The sequence below is a fragment of the Zonotrichia leucophrys genome, chromosome 3 (genome assembly GCF_028769735.1).
Source record: "Zonotrichia leucophrys gambelii isolate GWCS_2022_RI chromosome 3, RI_Zleu_2.0, whole genome shotgun sequence".
Lineage (NCBI taxonomy): Eukaryota > Metazoa > Chordata > Aves > Passeriformes > Passerellidae > Zonotrichia > Zonotrichia leucophrys.
In genome coordinates, this window is record NC_088172.1 from 86,470,176 (window position 1) to 86,489,194 (window position 19,019).

The following is a 19,019-nucleotide window of genomic DNA, read 5'->3' on the forward strand; positions in this document are numbered from 1 at the left end:
ATAAATAACACAATGCAGTGCTCTGGGCTGATTCAATAATTCTGTTGCATTGTGGTTTGTTAAACCTGAATATTTGTGCTATTTCTGCCATTTAAAAATATTTAGGAAGAATTCTATCTTCATGGTTTAGTGTTTGAGGTCAAATGGCAAACACAGAAACAGAGAATAGAGGGGAAAAACCCCTTGATTACATTAAGACTGACACATGCCATCCTTCCAGAACATCCTCAGGCAATTGGAGTATGTTTTCTTTACCATGCCAACAAGCTTACCATTTTACAATTTAAAAGACCAAGGGTCAGGGGCACCAAGGGATTCTGTTTTGACTCTGTAGGTGTATTTGTAGAAACACAGGTTTTCAAACTATGCTTGGAAATCACTGCAGTTTAAATGAAGGAGCCACTTTTAAAAGCCAAACATTTCAGTGTTTTCCTTCAACTGACAGAGTCAACCAATGAATGCCTTCATGACAAAAGAATACTCTTCTCTGTATGAACAATATTTTCTCCCAGAAGTGCTTTAGGATTCTGATCAATACAGAAATAAACAGCCATTTTTGTATCCTCTCAAAAGGCTCTGGTTTCTATTAAAAGATACTTATTTTTTTTAAATCAGATAAAATACTGTGAGAGATCTATGGCTGAGTTACAAAGTTCCTACTGATGAAATTAAGTAAAATATCACAAATATGGGGACTCAGTTAAGAAAGTGGACACTTGGGATAAGTTAGTTTCCCACTGCCTCCCAGTTGAGCAATTCTGGAAAAGAAGTTCCTAAAAGTTCAAGTTTGCAGAGTTCTTCAGGAATCCTTATTAAATAAATGTCTATCAGCTTTTGAGCAGAATGAAATCTTACCCCTAATACAATCGAGCACTTTCCTTTCAGCTTTGGAATACATTTCCTCACATAGCAAAAATGTAAACCTGCAGACCAAGGTGCAAATAACATGCAGTGCAGTAGACTAAAAAGACCTAGCAAACCCCAAACAAAAAGCCCACTAATTTCCCCAAGGCTGCAGCCATTTATTTTAATAGAGCACTCAGGTTTTCATTAAGTGTCTAAAAGAGAATAAACACTGGAGATGAGACAATAACCCTCACAAATGTTTTTAAAGTTTGCTGACTTCAGAAACCATAAAACTCAAGGCTGGTTATGACAGGATGGACTTACAGACCTTACAGCCCTTTGCATGCATTACAGCAATCCTCATCTATTATTGGATCATCACTCAAATTCAGCTCTTAGAAGTGAAAATCTGAAGTTCAATACATGAAGTTTTAAAGATGCCATGCAGCAACACAATTATAGGGTGGGAAAACTTTAAAGTGCTTGAAAGTGGGAAGCCCTAGGAACCCTAAGCAGCAGCGTCACTTTTAGTTAACGTATGATATACGTATCTTAAATGCTGGATTGTTCCTAATAAATAAAAAATGCAATTCCACTAAATGTACTTAATTTCTCAGCCTTATGACTCAGATCCATAAATAAAAATGCCTCCATTGAACAATAATTTCCTAACACAGACTTTGTAAGGCATCTTAAACAGATCTGGATGTCTCATTTTAGGAGGGTAACAAATATTAACTTTCCTTTCCTGCTGGCTCTCTGGAGTGACTTTAGTGTACAGTGTTGCAGTTCACATATCAAGATAAGCCTCTTTTCATGCCAGAAATGGTATTTCATCTCCACTTGTCTCTCCTTTTAACTGAATAGTTTGACGAGAAAGTTGGGATATCAACATATTCCTGACATACTGAAGTTTCAACTAAAGCATTTTCTGGTGAAATGATTATAATACACATTTTCCTTAAGATGAAACTAAAAAAAACCCCCAAATTAAACAGTAATAAATGTACTGGCATTATCACTGTGGCATCAATGCTTTTATCAGCTCTTGAGTAAAAATGCAAGCATGCAAACAACAAATGTTTTGTTTTACAATCTTGTGCATCATGGCACCCCGTTTGTACACCTGCTGTCACTATCTGACGAACGAGTAAGGACTTGCATTTTATCAAAATTTAATTACTTTAAGTTTATATTGAATATAACAATTTTTTTCCAAACCAGAGGGGAGATATCTTTAAGTAGTAAACTATGTTTCTCACACATGAATACTTCAGACTAATCCCACCAAACTGCCAACTCCAACCTTTTAATGTGTAAGTTGCAGTTCTTTGACAAAATCCCCACATTTAGAAGTTCACTTCAGAAAGTGAACACTACTACAGAGAGTCTGTGTGGTTACATAATTTCCAGCTTTGTTAGTTCTAATTTCTTTCACTTATTTACTTTTCTGAAGGGACTGGCCTTTCAGCTGATATAGATATGCACATTAAATGAGCTACAATTAATTAATTGATAAAGCTACCATCCTTCTGCTAGCTGAGGAGTCGATTCTAAAATGTACACTCATAAATATTTATATTTCCAGGACAGCAAACTTCAAAAGGACTTGAAAAAGGAAATGCCAAGATCTAAAATGTCACATTCCCTTCCACACTGCTAGACTGTAGTATTTGTATTTAACAGTCAATTCTTTCATGAGGAGAAAAGGCTTATTGGCTTCCTTTTTTTTGAAGCAGTTAAATGTATTTAAACTATAAATATCTGTTTGCTGTTCAGCGAAAACAAACTGCTAGATATTTGAAAAGGGCAGCTGCCACATTGTTCCCTGGGTGCAACACAATGGCAGGTCAAACTTTTGTTCCTCTTGTCCTACAAACAATTTTCAAGCCCATGCTCAATAAATAAATTTGGTCTCAGCACTCCCAATCAGGGCTGCACAATCCCCTCAGTAGCAGACCTATGATAAATGGACTTATTTTCCCAAATCAAACACTTGAATTTAAATTCAGATGAGTTAATGCAAAGGTCAACATTGTAATCAGTTCTTTTGATCTTTATAGAATTTCTAGAGTAATACATAATAAATCTGAAACAAGGCAATTTGCAGCTCTGTATGTGTGGCTGGTAATAAAAATCTTAACGATTAGAGCCTTTATGTACTTAGGGAACGTTTTATAGTAATAGCTATAGTGAGAGCCTCAATGCATGGGGAATGATGGCAATAGATAACACTGAAAGACATGATTGCTTGATTCTTTATATAGTTTATACAGTATGTATAGATTATATGTTATAAATTAAAGCACAATGCATCTGAAGAGTCTCCCAATGTTTTTCTAACATTCTATTTCAGATTTGTATCCTCCACAAAACATGGCTTTGGTAAAAACTTGTGAATTTAACAACAATCTCATATATTGAGATTTTTATTGTTTCATATACTAGGATGTTACCTCAGTTAACTGTAAAAAAGAAAAAAGAAATTAAGATGTTTGTGCATAAAGTGTGTATATATGTCTTTGTAGATTTTCTCTAAAAATGAAGATTCCTTTTTCTGAAAGTATGTATTTAGATGTAAAGTATGTAATATTTCTTATGAACAAAAGATTATTATTAGACAAAAATATTTCAGTTCAAAACTGGAACACGCAATCATAGAAACAAACTAAAATGTCAGAAGTCAGAAGAGGAAATACTTAAGAACAAAAGGGGTTTTTTTCTCAAATCCCTTAAAGTTTTCTTGATAATAATCAGATAACTACCTAACCACTCAAAGCTGTAAAAAACATCTTCCTTTACCACAAACTGAGACATTTAAGAATTGGTGTCAGAGAACACCTTCCATAAACATACACTCATGTAGCAGAGTGAAAATAGGCTCTAGGTTAGGGACTGAAGGAAAAATACATTTTCAGAGAAATGAAGAGTAAGCAGCTCTTAGCAATGACCGCACAGGAAGGACCAATTCATCCATGGAAACTGTGACCAAGAATCTCACTATCAGGACATATCACTTGTCTACATCTATTCAGTGAAACTGAAGGATAAATAAAACCGATCATTTGTTTACTTCCCCTACTCAGAAGTCTCCTATTCTCACAGAACACATACACATCTCTCTGGAAAAATAAAACTCTCCTTTATCCGACTCTGAATTCTCTTAGGTGTTAATCAAACAAATTAAGCAAACACACCATCAGACACAGCGTTACTGAAACTAAATGGTGTTTGTGAAAAAAAAACCATGAGGCTTATTGTTTGGTTTTGGAGCAAAACCCCATCTCTTAGGTAACAAACAGAGCTGTGACAGTGATCCTCCTGACATGCTTGGACGAATGTCTTAAGTCTCATCAACTGAGATAACACAACTGTTTTAAGGTGACTACACTTGCAGCATCATATAGAGGTTATGAAGTACAGCTAAGCCTGAAGAATTCTCTAAAGAATCTGACTTGATACTCCATGACAGGTCTATTAAAAGTTATCATTAGTCAAAAATCAATACACCACATAGTATATATAATGGATTAAAATCACAGCTGATCATCTTCAGAAATAATTACAGATGGGGAATCTCTTTCCAATAGACATATTCCTTGCAGCACTCCACAAAGAGCCTGATTAAGATACTTAAGAGCAAAAAGCTGAGAATGCAAGGCTTTGAAAAACCCCATTAAGTTACAGCAACTAGCACATAGGCAATCTAACTCTGGCAAGTGCAGACAAATCAAGCTTTCACAGCTCTAAAGCTGTCCTTTTGGAAGAGCTTGCTGGGTTTTGCCAACTCTGAATTATTTTGTTAAACTCCCATCTCCCCTCCTGAGAGAATACTGGTTTATCAAAACCCTGTTCAAGGGTATGGACTGACATTTGTAAAACTACCCCCATGAGGGCTTTCTCCAGCTTTTCACCGTTGGTTCTTATAAAAAGCAGTGGAAGTTGTGTGCTATGGAAGAACTGATGAATTCACCAAGAGGGCATCATTCTAGGATGACCCTCCTTGAGCAGGGAGCTTGGAGCAGATGACCCACTGTGGTCCCTTCCAGCCTGACCCATCCTGTGCTCTGGGAGCACACTGACTGAACGGTGGTGAAAGCAATTTGGTTCCTCATATAACAGCTTCCTCACACACCACATTGGTGACTCAGAGTGAAAGACACAGAGGGAAAGAATGACATGTAGGCCTTCAAAGACAGTAAGAAACCATGTAAATTTTAATCTTTGACTAATAATGTAATAAATTCAGGATTGTAAGAAGGTAGATTCATATACATGAAAAAACAACTTTCCTAGGATAAGATCATGGACCATATGGCAAAATGCATAGGGAGACTGCAAGGATGGAGGTTTTTCAGCTTTATAGAAAAACACCCAAGAACTGTTTTGTTTTGAAACCAAAGGTAAAGTGACAGTACAAAGAAGTATGACTGTTATATCATCATATTGGAGAAACTGATTTTGCTTTTGCTTTAAGGTGTCAGTTTGACTACATTCATTATTAAAGGTAACTGATGAAAAAATATGTAGGAGGATTAAATTATCATCTTAGTACCTTGTACATTGAGCTATATGGCACAATTGATAAGAAAACAACCAAAGAACCAAACCCCATACAAAATCCCTAAAAGCAAGCTATGAATCTTAAACCACAATTTAAATTCAGAAACCTTTCCATACTGGACTGTTGTCTGCAACAAACCAACCTGAAAGGATCTTATGAAAAAGAAAAGCACCTTAAATGTAGAAAAAAATTGGGAAAGGGAAAGCAGTAGAAGGATAATGCTGGAAAGACATACATCTAAGAAAACTATCTTTGTCACCACATTCTAAATGGATATAAACAGGCGAAAATGATTTTGTCAAGGCTAGACAACAAACTGTAACAGAAAATACAGTAAGATGGGAGCCTGAGCAAAAGATTAAAATTGTGTAGAAAGACAGAAAAAGAAAGGTTGTTTCTTTAGCAAGACAGCCAAATAACACGATTTAGAAAGAAAGCTAAGTCAAAGCTGACACTCACTATTGACTGATATGACAAAGGCTGGGAGCATTCTCCACAGTGATTAAATGAGTGAGTGCCATATATATTAAGAAAAAATAAAATAAAATAATGACAATCCAGAAGGGATACTGAAATACTAGAGGTGAGAGTGAAGGACTGTGTGATGTGAGTATCAACAGTAGTTATAGATGACTTATTGTAAAAACTGGTTTTCTTTATTCTTTGCTATAATAATTAAACAGCAAACCAGCACATTAAATTCTATTATTCCATCTGCTGGTATATCCCTATTCTGTCTTCAGCTATAGAATTATGAATACTTCTCTCAGACAACCATTTGTTATTTCTGTTCAACCTGAGAACACCACAATAGTATACAAGCTTTTTTCCCAAACTATATTTAATTTTAACAAAACTTTGTTTGCAGAATAAAGCTACAAACTTGTTTTCAGGCAGCAGATTAGTCTCCCCCACATGCAACTATAATTTAGTAATTAAAATTTTGGTAGCATAACTAGTGCAAATATATAAAACTTGTTAAGTAAGAAATATAATAATTAAGACGCGCAATTATACAATTATCCTGTAATTACACAGGGTTTCTAAAAATTTTCCTCAAAATGATGAATGACCATTTTAAGAGATTCCACAGTCTTTCAGAATTTATCTTGTGGATTACATCCAAATAATCAGCTCATATCACAGATTTAATTGATGGAATGTTTTTTCTCAAGAATAAACTGTCTGCAAATGCAAACAGTAGAAATGGCAGAGCAATTATGGAATTAAAAATATCAGCAATGATATCTGAGTAAGGAGTCTGAGCTTTATAATAAAATTAGCTCAGATTTACAAGACAGTTCCTAGTAAAGAGATATTACTCTACCATACTAAATAAAAACTAAGGTGAGCTGCAATACATCTGTACAAATCAGGCCAAACAAGGTATTATCATAACTCTTTCCATATATTCTTTGTTTAGAATTATTAGCTTTCTAAAGACAAACACTACTGGAACAAAGTAAACAAACAAAGCAAGAGTGCATCTGTCTGAAGTTTCTTGGATCGGTATGATGTTTATCACATTTCAAAACCCTGAGTGGTTTTTTGGGTTTTTTTTCTTTACAGTATGATGATCAAGCAGAGAATAGTTGAAAAAAACTGAGGCAATTGCTACAAGCTTAAGTGTGTATCTTGCAACACCAAGAACAGACTAAGAAGACTTTTGCTCCCACTGCAACTTTTGCTACACAGTAGGTGTCTATGAAAAAATTATGAATTCTTAAGGTTTTCTTGTACTAATTCTCTACACAATAAAAGACCTGCTGTGTAAAAAACCACGTAACTGCAGCTGCAGAAGAGAGAAAAAACATTGTTCTAGTACAACAGGTGATAAACACATTGCTAAAACCATCAGGATTGGGCTGATCCTGAGAATACTGACACTTTACACACAGGTTCTCAAAACCATCACTGCAGTACCTCAACTCCACTGAGTTAAAAAGACAATTTCACTACAAACTAAATACACTCACTGATTCAATTAATAAATAGTACTACAGTTCAGTGCTCTGATGACAAATTAATTACAGTATTTTAGAGGTGCTTTCTTTGTAGGCTTTTGGGGTTTTTTGTTTCATTTTTTTAAATGAGAAAACCTAGCCAGATAACAAAAAGGTGCAGGGATATCAGAGCACTACCTATAGGAAAGCCTGCAACTCCTTTAAGGGTATTAATCCAGACTACTTTTATTTCTCAAATTGGATATAAAGTGTGCTCAAAGTCTGGTTGAAAAAGAACTTGGGAATTTCTTCCTATCACAAATTTTCGCACCTTCATGATCATAAGCTAGATCTTTTGCAGTTACACAGACCCTTTCCAGTTCTTGAATTAGTGTGCAAAACTGCAATATTTATAAAAACATATTTCTTTCACCAAAGGATAAATTCAATACAAATTTATGTATATAACTGTACAAACAGTTGGTGCATGTTACAATAGAGAGTGATGGGAAATAAACCCTGAAGTAGTCATAGAAAGGAAATCTAAGAGTTTAAAGTTTACATCTTCCCTTGCTTTGATTCTTGCCTACAGGTCCTACTTTTCATTCTGCTCAGTGACACATTAACAGCAAGAGAGAGAATTTGCCTACAATTATGAAATGCCTAAGCTCAGTACAAAAAACTGGGTTTCAGTCATACTTGTACATTTGCTAATTCTGTATATTTTTGTATGTAACTTCTTTTTGACCTGGCATTGAAATGCCCAATGACCAACGCACGCAAAAATATTTAATAGAAAACAACATCAGTTTTCCTGTAGCAAGCAAAAGCCAGCTAAGTTTTTACTGAAGTGTAGTTTATAGGTGTTGACATCTTTGGCTTGATATCCTCTTGGTAAACGAGTATGTCTTTGGTTAAAAGAAAAATAAACTCATCTTGTTGAGACACATTGTTGATAAAAAACACCCTTCATCTTCTTCATCTTCTAATTAGCACCATTAAGGTTTACTAGATATGGAAAACAAAGACACCAAGAAAAAAAATTGAATTAAGAGAACCACCCTTCTGTAAATGTAAGCTATTTTTAATCTCAGTTCTTCTATTTGGTTGGACAGAGACTTTAAGAAGCACAAGTGTATGGAGAAAGATTTTCAAACAATTTTTAAAAGACAACTATTAGACAACAATAGTAAGTATTACTTTATCAGTAGTATTTTTATCACTTCACAGTTCCCAGTTTCTGTCAAGTCTCAGTATCAGCCATATCAATTCCTACATGCAAGAATAACAAAATCACTTAAGACCTTCCCTTCTGTCTTTCAATTTATTTATATTCTGTCACCTGTCTCTAAATTCTTGCCATTCTATTTTACTGTCCTTCCTTTGTTTTTCCAACACCAGTCCCTTGGTGTCTTTCCTTCTCCTTTAATTTATGCTCTCCCATCCAAAAAGCAATAGAAACCCCCCCCACCCATTACAAACACAATATTGTTTCAGTCACAAGGTATCAGTATTTGGAGCTAACATTTTTTGCTTCCTGCTTCTACTGTTCTGGGTATTTAAAACAGCAAAGCTCCCTGGGTTTAGGACTGCTTTTGCTTTCTATTTCTGTATTGCCCAACCCAATAAGAACCTGAAGTTTTGGGGTCTCATGATGCTTATGCTCTTCAGGAATTAGTTTATTTGCTAAAAATTCCAAATTTAATTGACAATTTGTAGATAAAATACACATAAGAAATTTTCTTACTACTGTTAAAAAGAAAGAGCACAAAACAACCCTGACAGCATGCTAGACACACTGATGAATTCAGCTTACACAAAACTAAATAGTACTCTGAAATACCCGCCTTGGGAGCCTGTGTATGGAGTTGCATCCATGTCCAACAGAGGATTTCAGCTGGACAATGATGAAAAGTCCATATGTTACAGTGCCACCATAAATTATGTTAGAACGTATGGTCAGGCCACTGAGGGGCTCCAAAAATAGGTTAGAAACAGCTCTCTGACTGAAAACAAATTGCCTGAATTCCAATATGAGAAAACAGTGTTCTTGACATATATTTTCATGTGGCTACCGCTGTTTTGAGCTAAGTCTACAGAGATGGAATACAATATGCCACTACTTCAAATCTGGAAGTTGCTATTGTGTCAAGACACTAAAATGCAGGGAAATCTGCATGGGTCTAATGCCTTCAGGCTCCAAGATTTATTACAAAATAAAGAAAAAATGAATTATGGTATGTCAGTCGGCCTGGACATCAGTTAGTGAACCTGCATTATAGACTTTTAATCATCACAGACATTAAAACGTTTGTAAAATAACCACTATCATGCAGCTGAGGCTGTATAAAATTTAACACTTATGAAATACAAACAAAAAACATACAAGCTTGAAAAACACTTTCCCATCACACTTAATACTTTTAAAATTAAAAGAACACCTGATCTACATATCTATAATGCATCACTTCACAACTCTGAATCTTTTAAAGCCAGGATTAAGCTTTGTAAGAACTACCCTGAATGCAAAATAAGACAGCTTTACAGAACAAACTGATGTTAAGCAGCTTGCAATCTAGATACTATAAAATTCTAACCTCCAGTAAAATCACCTTCATTTTAAAATTATGACATCTGATGGGTTTTTTTCCTTGCAACTAAGTATCTTAAAACAAAAAGTAGAAAACAAATTTACAAAGAGCAATTATTATGACTTCATAAATTAATATTCAATAAACTAAGTTGTCTTCTGTTGAAAACGTGTTATACCTCTAAGGCAGGGTGAATCAATCTGGGATTTGCTGATTAACATGTTATGTTGATTAATCCTATGATCTGATTGAAAAGTCTAAAGATCAAATGAATATTAGATAAGCTGCCATGTTAAACTAAGCAGTATTCAGTTTTCACATTTTATTTCTTGTGTACGACATTTTTGGGAATAATCCTTCATGCTTGTCTGATAAATTCATTTGAAAGCTACTCATGTGATGTAAACCCAGCAGAGTTGTACTTAGCAGAGAAAAGTATCAAGTTAAGATGCATTAAGACAATTAGGATTTATAGTAATTACAAGAAACTTGCCAGGGGCTAAGCAACCCTGCTACTTCTGTACAAGCATTCAAGATGATTTTGCATTTCTGCCAGTTTCTACATTCTATTTTGATATTTTCAGGTACTCTAAAGCATGTGACTGGGAAAACAAAGACAAAAAAGTCCATTGTGCATGTATTTATAAATCTTTTTGCATTATTACCTTAAAGTTTTCAGTACCTTGGCATTGACTGGTCTCACTTGACTTCCTGAATCAAAGAAATAAAAAGCTCTTCTAATGTAAATATACCTTCTTCGGATCACCTTTGGCTAACATAAAACAAAAGCTTGAAATAAAGGAAAAACTTAGTTATTTTAATTGCCATTGCTGTACCAAACAGCACAAAGCCATATTGTCCCACAGCATGAAGTGATCAGATATCTGCCCAAAATGATGGACAGCTCTGGCCCAGTGAACAGGCAAAAAAATCCCATTTACTCTCTGCCAGATGGGACCTACTGGACGCTTCAGCGCAAACAACTCATCCTTCTTCAGAGCTTCTTGTCCGACTCTTGAGCTAGCTCCAGCTGATAATGATGGATATCAAGGCTACAGCAAAGTGGGTGACAACAGCAGCCTTGTTATAACTGCCAGTCTTTCAGTCTTGTCATTATTACACATTGAAGATTTATTTGAGTTTATTGTTGTGCACTGGGTCCAGCCATTCACAATTCATCACCTACTACAGAAGGTTCAAGATAGTGGCCATAGCGATAATTGCCACCTCCACCTGCTTCTGGAAATTATGAGGTCACCAGGGAGGGCAGCCTCACATCCTCAGAGCTCTGCAAGTCCCCACAAGCACCTGCAGAGAATATCAGCAATGTTACTCCTGGTGTATTAGCAACTATCATCAATGTTTTGCAACGTCAGACTTAGTTTGTGGTTATGGAATACTTGTGCCTCAGAGCATCCTTGAAGTTCCAATTGTTTAACAGCATAGCAAAACTTTACACCTGCTTCAGAATCCAGTGAGTCAGTGCTGGAACCTGTGTGTATTTGTAAACTAATATTTACTTTATGTATCTGTAAAGAAATAATTTTATCTAAGTACAGTGGGAGTGTACCTTTCAGACAGGCTACAAAAGAACACGATGAGTAATGTGCTAACGTTAAGCAAATAAAAAATAAGTGGCTTAGGAAAATAAAGCCATGCAAAGAATAATGTACTTTTACCACAGGTTCCTTATTATATAAATATTTTAAAAGGGGAAACTGGTTACTCACTGCTGATGTTTTCTTCAGTGTTGGTAAATATTCAAGTGGACAAATGCTGTCTAAAAATATTTCCCAGTTTTATTATAATACTCTCAATACTTCTTTTCCATTATTAAAACGATTACCTTTATCCAAGTGAAAATTTAGTGAAGCATGTATATATTTTCTATTGGCAATCATGAATATATCATTAAGAAAATCTGACAATTTGTCTGATATCCACAGTGTTTAAAATCCCCTAGAATTCAATATATAGAAACCAAGAGTAATGCTTCTACTATACATTACAGGCAATTGTTTAGGGCAGGAGCGAAAAATTCAAGCTTTTAGTCAAGTGGCTTGATGAAGGAAAAAAACCCAGAAATTCTTTTCAGGCTTAAACTGGGCTGAAGGTCACCAGTAAAGAGAGTTAACCAGGACCTCACAGTAAGTACTACACAAACACAGCAGAAACGTTTCTACCTAAAAGTCATTCAAAAAGTAAAACTTTCAAAAAAATAAAATCAAATGCCATTTTGACTTGGTAAATGGCTACAAATGTTGCCTACACCCAAGAAAAACCTAACTTTTCTGGTATTGTTAGACCAGCAGTATCCTTCAGTTGCTACGATAGCTATACTGGATGAGGGAGAACTGTGCTATATTTATGAAGAATTTAATAAGTATAAATTTACTATACACTCAGATTTATAAAACTATCACATGAACATTGAGGTTATTAAAAAAATAGTTCAGGATTCAAGTCAGTCATTAAAAAGGTATTTTCTGACAAAGTCTCATACAGAAGTGCAAACAGACATCAAATGATTAAATTATTCAGAACTCAACATGACCCAGCATTATTAAAATATCACTGATGGATTTGCACATTTCACTTTCAAGTAACTCCTTTCATCCAGGAGAAGCTCTGATTTTTTTTTTCGTCTTCTTGCCTGATGTCAGACAAGCAAGAGACAGAATTGTCTTGGAGTAAATTCTTTTTTTGAGCAGTATTATTTAATTTCCAAATGCAGAATGATCTAAAAAAGTAAAATAATTTAAGGTCTCAGTCATGAGGTTTCCAATAAAGAAGGATATCTTTCCTACCTGACAAGATACAAATAATCTGGAAAAGAGTGTCAGTATAAGGAAATATTTTTTCATGTCAAAGCAAAGTTTTATTCTCTTACTGTCTAACATACAGTAAGATATAAGACTTTATGTTTAGATAGTTTTGCATAATTATGTCATCTGTTTAAAAGCCAAGTCATGGCTGTACTTCATGTCCAATGAAGAAGTATATCTACTTAAAATATAAACCCACATCTTGAAGTTTAATAAAAGATCTGAGAATCCTGAGTAAGTACAGGGCTTAGCAAATAAGAGAGTCCCACATTGTTAGCCAGTTAGAAGATATGATGCTTTATTTTTGAGATTTATTTAATGCAACACAAACTGAGCCCATTTTTATATTTTACCAATGAAAATATTTTCCTGTTTTAAATTTGTTCTTAAATACTATTTAGACTACAACCAACTCCCTGTTAAGATTGTGACTACTCTGAAACACAAGATAGTCACTGCAAGGATATCAAACTTTCCATGTCCCACTTCAAGTTGTGTGTACAAGGCGAAAATGAGCAAATACAGTAAGATGACTTCAGGCTCGCCTATTTTTCAGATATGTCATAAATACTTTATGAACAGCATTTCCAAAAAATGCAAGAAGTTAGTGAAGGGTTGTGAAAACTGTTTATTTTTCAGCACTAGTGCCAGATTTTGAAAGTTTTCTTTTTCCAAGAATGTTCTTAAGGCTCATTTCACATATTGCTTCTGTAGCTCAGCACTGCTGGGCAAGAACATGGAAATCCAGGCTGGTTTATTTACATCTGTGGAATGCAAAATTAACTGTTTCTATTTTAGTACTTGTGAATGTAGCTAGAGCAAAAGAACTTTAAGATCTTGGAAAGAGACTGCACTGCACCTACAGGTAAATCAGAGGCTGAACAGACCAAGAAAAAACTGCAGGGCAAATGATGCCAGGCTTTCATGGTGCACTGACAAAGTGAAGATGCCTTTTGATCATCACTAAGCTTGACCAATTTGATTGCCTTCCATAATGAAAACTACCTGAATGGATGAGGGAAGAGCAATGGATATTGTCTACCTTGACCTCAAGGCTTTTGTCTCTCATATCATCCTTAGAGTGCTGCACATGGGGAGGAATAACGCCAACACCAGCACAGGCTGGGCTGACCTGCTGGGAAGCAGCTCTGCAGAGAAGGACCTGGGGGTCCTGGCAGACAACAAGCTACCCCTGAGCCAGCAGTGCCCATCTCCAAGAAGGCCAGTGGTGTCCTGGGGTGCATCAGGAAGAGCATTGCCAGGAGGTCAAGGGAGGTGATCCTGCCCCTCTGCTAAGCCCTGATGAGGCCTGGAATGCTGTGTCCAGTTCTGGGCTCCTTGGTACACGATAAACATGGAGTGAGTCCAGTGGAGGGCTATGAAGATGATTAAGGGACTGGAGTTATGAGGAAAGGCTGAGGCAGCTGGGCCTGTTCAGCCTTAGGAAGAGATGACTGAGAGGGGATCTCATCAGTGTCTGTCAGTATCTGAAGGGAGGGTATCAAGAGAATGAAGCCAGGCTCTTGTTGATGGTTCCAAGCAACAGGACAAGAGGCAATGGGCAGAAACTGATGCACAGAAGTTCTACCTGAATATGAAGAACTTCCTCACAGTGGGTGACTGAGCACTGGAACAGATTGCCCAGAGAGGCTGTGGAGTCTCCTTCACTGAGGATATTCACAAACCATCTGGACACAATCCTGTGCCCTGTGCTCTGGGATAATCCTGCTTAAGCTTGGAGGTTGCACCACATGACCCACTGTGGTCCCTTCCAGCCTGACCCACCCTGTGATTTTGTGTCAAGGCAGGTAATGGGGCTGCTACAGTATTGTTTGGCTTCTTTGGGCATAAGGAAAAGATATTTGTGAAGTCTGAAATTTATTAACAAAAATTATTTGGCAGCATTTCCAATAAACAAGAAATCACAACAGAAAGTTTAGGAAAACTTCATCTATTTGGGATTATGAGGTGCTCTTTCATTCACAATGATGAGGAGGCATGAAAAAGTGACTAGTACATGTCTCTCTGCTTTAAATAAAGGGATAGCAAGTAAATGGATGTCAAGAATCTTGAAAGAAGAATTAAGTAATACTTAAAAAAATAGATAAAATGGTGACAGAAATGCAATGCTACAAATTAGTAAAATAGCTATAGAAAGTTTTTTTAATGCCTTAATTTGACATGTGATAAAAATCATCACTTAAAAAAGATAACATTATTTGCAAATTGAGCAAGAGGACCTGATGATAGCTATATATAATCAGTTGTCACCTTGCAGCTCAATTAGCCCTCATGTAAAAATGAGGCATGTAAGGAGAAATGAGGTTTTGACATTATCTCTGCCAGCAAGATAATTACACAGCCTTCATTTAACAGTAGGGCAACACTACTGTAGCAACAAATTAACTCAGCTCCATTTGCAATTCATGGTGTGTTTTCTCATTTAATACCATTTGTCTTACCCCAAGTGAATGTTTCCATTAGTTTTCTCCAGCATAGCAAAACAGTCTTTGACTACATTACATCACCAACTACTTTAGTTCCAGTAACTTTCTGAAAGCTGTATAAATTTGATTAAGTGATTTCCTCCCTCCCGTCAGCCTAAACTAAACTATTCTTTTTTTGGTTTACAGCCAAATGATAATACAGCAGGTCCTTTTGAATTTAATGAGCAAGGACCTGATTCCTTTACATGTTAATTTTGCTACTGTAGTTGACACCAGAAGCATGAATTTCCTTTGTTTTATGAAAAATATGTGAATTCACATATTATCTGTCAAGTCCAAATGAAACTTCAGCAGCACTGGTAGCTAAAATGTTACACATTGCTAAATGGAAGTATTATTAAATGTAACAAGTTTCTGCACAAAACTGAGACCCAAACACTTCAATCCAGGTTGCCATGTCTATCTTTGGTTACCGTTCTGAAAACATGTAAACACAATAATTTTTTTGTAATGCATGCAGCTTCTTAATTGGCATTTAAGAAGGGACTGTGGGCCAGAACTAACTTCCCACAAAGTTGAATAGGCACTAACTTAATTTCTAGACTTACTTTAATTATTGCCAAGCTATTGGAAGAGGTAACATTTGAATATAGCTCTGAAGAGCTCCTTAGCACACATACTAAACCCTCACGTGCAAAACCTAAGAACACCCTTCCTGGCAGCAATCAGTTAGCTCTACACGTGGTTTCTGTAAGTCTGGAGAATAATCAACAATCACCTGCTGGTGTCTTCACTGCCAACTAAGCAGAAGGTAGCATAAACGCCTGAAAATTGCCATACTTCATGGCCTAGGAAGGTGTTTACATACTACTACATGCCATTTTGTAAATACTTCAATTGCTAATCATCTTTATAAGTGACACAATTGCTAAACTCTTCTCTGAAAGTAGCATGAAGAGTTTGAAGCCTTTTCTAAATCTTCTTAAAAAAAGGTCCAATCTGCATCAGAATGTAAATGACACTGGAACTATAAAAATGCACAAAGGACGGTCTCTCCTGTTACTCAGAAGCAAATGAAGAAATTAATTATATATTTCTAAGGCAAATTTCTTAGCATCTTCATTTTCTTCCTCATAACCATGTCTTCATTGCAACAAAAGCTTTTTCATTAGTTATGCAAAACTCTTAAGATGATTTATAACTTCTTGATCTTCCCAAGAATTCTTACTATAGAAGCCCAAAACCTACTACAACTACAATTGTACTGACAAATACATAGAGGAGGTAGTAGAGGATCGTCCATCACAGTGACAATCCATCACAAAAATAACCCACCCAGAACATATAGGCCTAAAAACTTGAAATGGTCACTGCAGCCAGTGCAAATTGGGGCAGCTTGGAATGACCATGCTTTTCAAAAGTAAGGTCCTTCTTTGTCTACTATTCCCATCTGCATCAATAAACAAATTTTGAGAAGATATGCACTGGTTTTAATCACATACTGTAAAAGATTAGCTGGTTTTTGCACTAGTCTTAGGTCTGTTATCATTCCCATCATATTGAAAGCTTATCCAACAGATGCCCTCCTCTTATCCTCCGGTGGTTCTTTGTGCACTCAAGATTAACACACCAACACAATGTTTTCTTCTGTATTAACCAGCACGAGATATTTGGAGGAGTCTTTGTTGACATAAAATAAGGGAAGTTGCATTAAAGGCATCCAAATTGTATTCACTTGTAGGGGACAAGAGTAAAAGATGATGCCAGCACTTCAGGCAATGCATTCCATGCAAAAACTAATTAAAGGGGTTGAAAAACTGTATTATATGTAGTCTTTTGAAACTTCATTTAAAACTGGCTACCAATGATATGCTGAATGTCACCTTTTTCTAGTAAGAACGAACAACCTCTCTGATAATAATCTAAAGCAATACAAAAAGCATACCCATTTTTAAAGTATTTAACAAACATGAACTTTCTGCTTGTCAAAAGAAAGCAACAACTACTTTCCAAATTAATTAAATAGAATAACAAATAGAACTGACACACAGATGATTTATCTAACTAAAGTTCACAAGATATATTTAGCCTATAGTAAAAGAAAGGGTGTCACTTTTTGTTACATGATTCCAAGGTGACTGCTTATATTTTGAACTGCTAGGCTAATGCTAGCCTGAGCACAAATCTGTCTTTTATTTCACAATTAATTCTCAGTGTCAAAAGCAGTAGATGTCTTTTTTTGTATCAACATACTCTGTCTGTTAATTATACCACCATAAAAATCAGGCTTGAAATCAGAATAATGTTATGACAGTATGAAAACTCATAAAGAGATTTCTGAAGGAAATACCAAATTCAGGCTCAAGTAGGCAAATAGTGAGCTCCTAAACTCACTTGATTGTAAGACTCAGCTTCACAGAAATAGATGTTTCTTTTAATAGAATAATTGAAAAATACATGCAAAGTGAAACTGCTCATGCTGGCATCTTAATATTGCAAACCAAACAGCATTGCTTCAAAAACACAAGGGTTGTATTTTATATCATGACTATCTACTTGTATAGAGAATGCAGAGCCCCTGCCAACAGAGAGAGGCAAGTTTGTTTGGGATAGAATGGTGACACAGAAAGGAAATTGCTGAAACATACAGTGCTGTAGGTCACTCTTAGAATCCCACTGCTTACCAAGTGCTTAAGGACTGAGGTTTCAGAATTGAATTCTTAAGAGTTAGACCCTATGAAACAGCTTCCCCAGATCCAGCTCCTCCACTACTGTTGGACACCATCTCCAATACACTTAAAGCTTGACTGCGCACGTCATACAATAACCTCAACTACACTGTGACAGAGAGCTCCAAACACCCACTGTCTTTGAACTTCTTCAAAGGCAGAAAGTCTTGGAGAAACACTGTCTTCCCATGACTGGTCCCGTGCTCTCCCTGATTGAAATGGGAGGTAGTTTCAACAACACACTCAAAATTCTGTCCAAACAGTGCTCAGCTACTTTCTGTGGCAGCGTAATAAAATGGAGAAATACTCCAAATTCCTGCTGGCTTTACATCAAGCTAAGCCTGCATGCTGGAGGATGTTTAGCTCTGAGCCTGAAAAACAGAGGCAGCTGAGGTTCTGCAGCACAGGGCATCCAGGTTGATGGTCCTCAAGTGTGCTCATCTTCCAGCTGTCAGCTTTCATCTAACGCAGATCCCAACTCCTTTCCTGAAGCCTCACGCTGTGTCTCAGTGTCAGTCTAACACTAATAGAGTTCTAAAAGAACAACCCAAACCCCAAATCACCTGCTTCTTGTTCCTGTTCAGACAGCTTTTAATAACCCTACAGAACTGTGACTAGCAGCAATACTGATGGCCCAGCCTTGCTTCCTTGCCTGCTATTCTCATCTCAGTCAAAAGATTGCAGATGTGAAGATTACAGTGTTAGTTGAACTCTACCAACAGTATCAAGAAATCTAATTCAAGCCTTCCATCATTTTTCATGCCCCTCAGACATTTTTATCCATTTTATTTCATGCCATCTCCTCCTCCTCCTCCTCCCTTGTTAGAGAAATCAGATTCCACGTTTTTTAAACTATTTTTTTTAATGTTTATATCATTAGCAGTTCTCTGACTTCTTCCTGTCTCTTGTGCACAGAACATTTTTCACAAACTCATCTGCACAGCTTTCACCCTTCCTCCAGTTAATTCCCTTTGGAAGACCCTCATCTGCTGTGCTGCCCATGGGAAATCCAGCTGATTTATACTGACAAGTTAATTAAAAACCCCAACAGAACAGCTTATTCTTATTTACAAG

At 36.2% G+C, this 19,019-nt stretch overlaps 1 protein-coding gene across 2 annotated transcripts in view; it reads right to left on the reverse strand.

The window, feature by feature from the left end:
• The window catches only part of GPATCH2 (G-patch domain containing 2), a 119,816-nt gene that overhangs the window by 49,131 nt on the left and 51,666 nt on the right, over window positions 1–19,019 (reverse strand). Inside the window, exon 6 of one of the 2 annotated variants that reach the window (XM_064709136.1) lies at window positions 10,976–11,252. The exons of the other annotated variant lie outside the window; for it this stretch is intronic. Coding sequence (XP_064565206.1) covers window positions 11,217–11,252 — 36 coding nt within the window. The 3' untranslated portion in view covers window positions 10,976–11,216. Of the gene's footprint in view, window positions 1–10,975; window positions 11,253–19,019 lie in introns of those variants that run through there. 2 annotated transcript variants of the gene reach the window in all.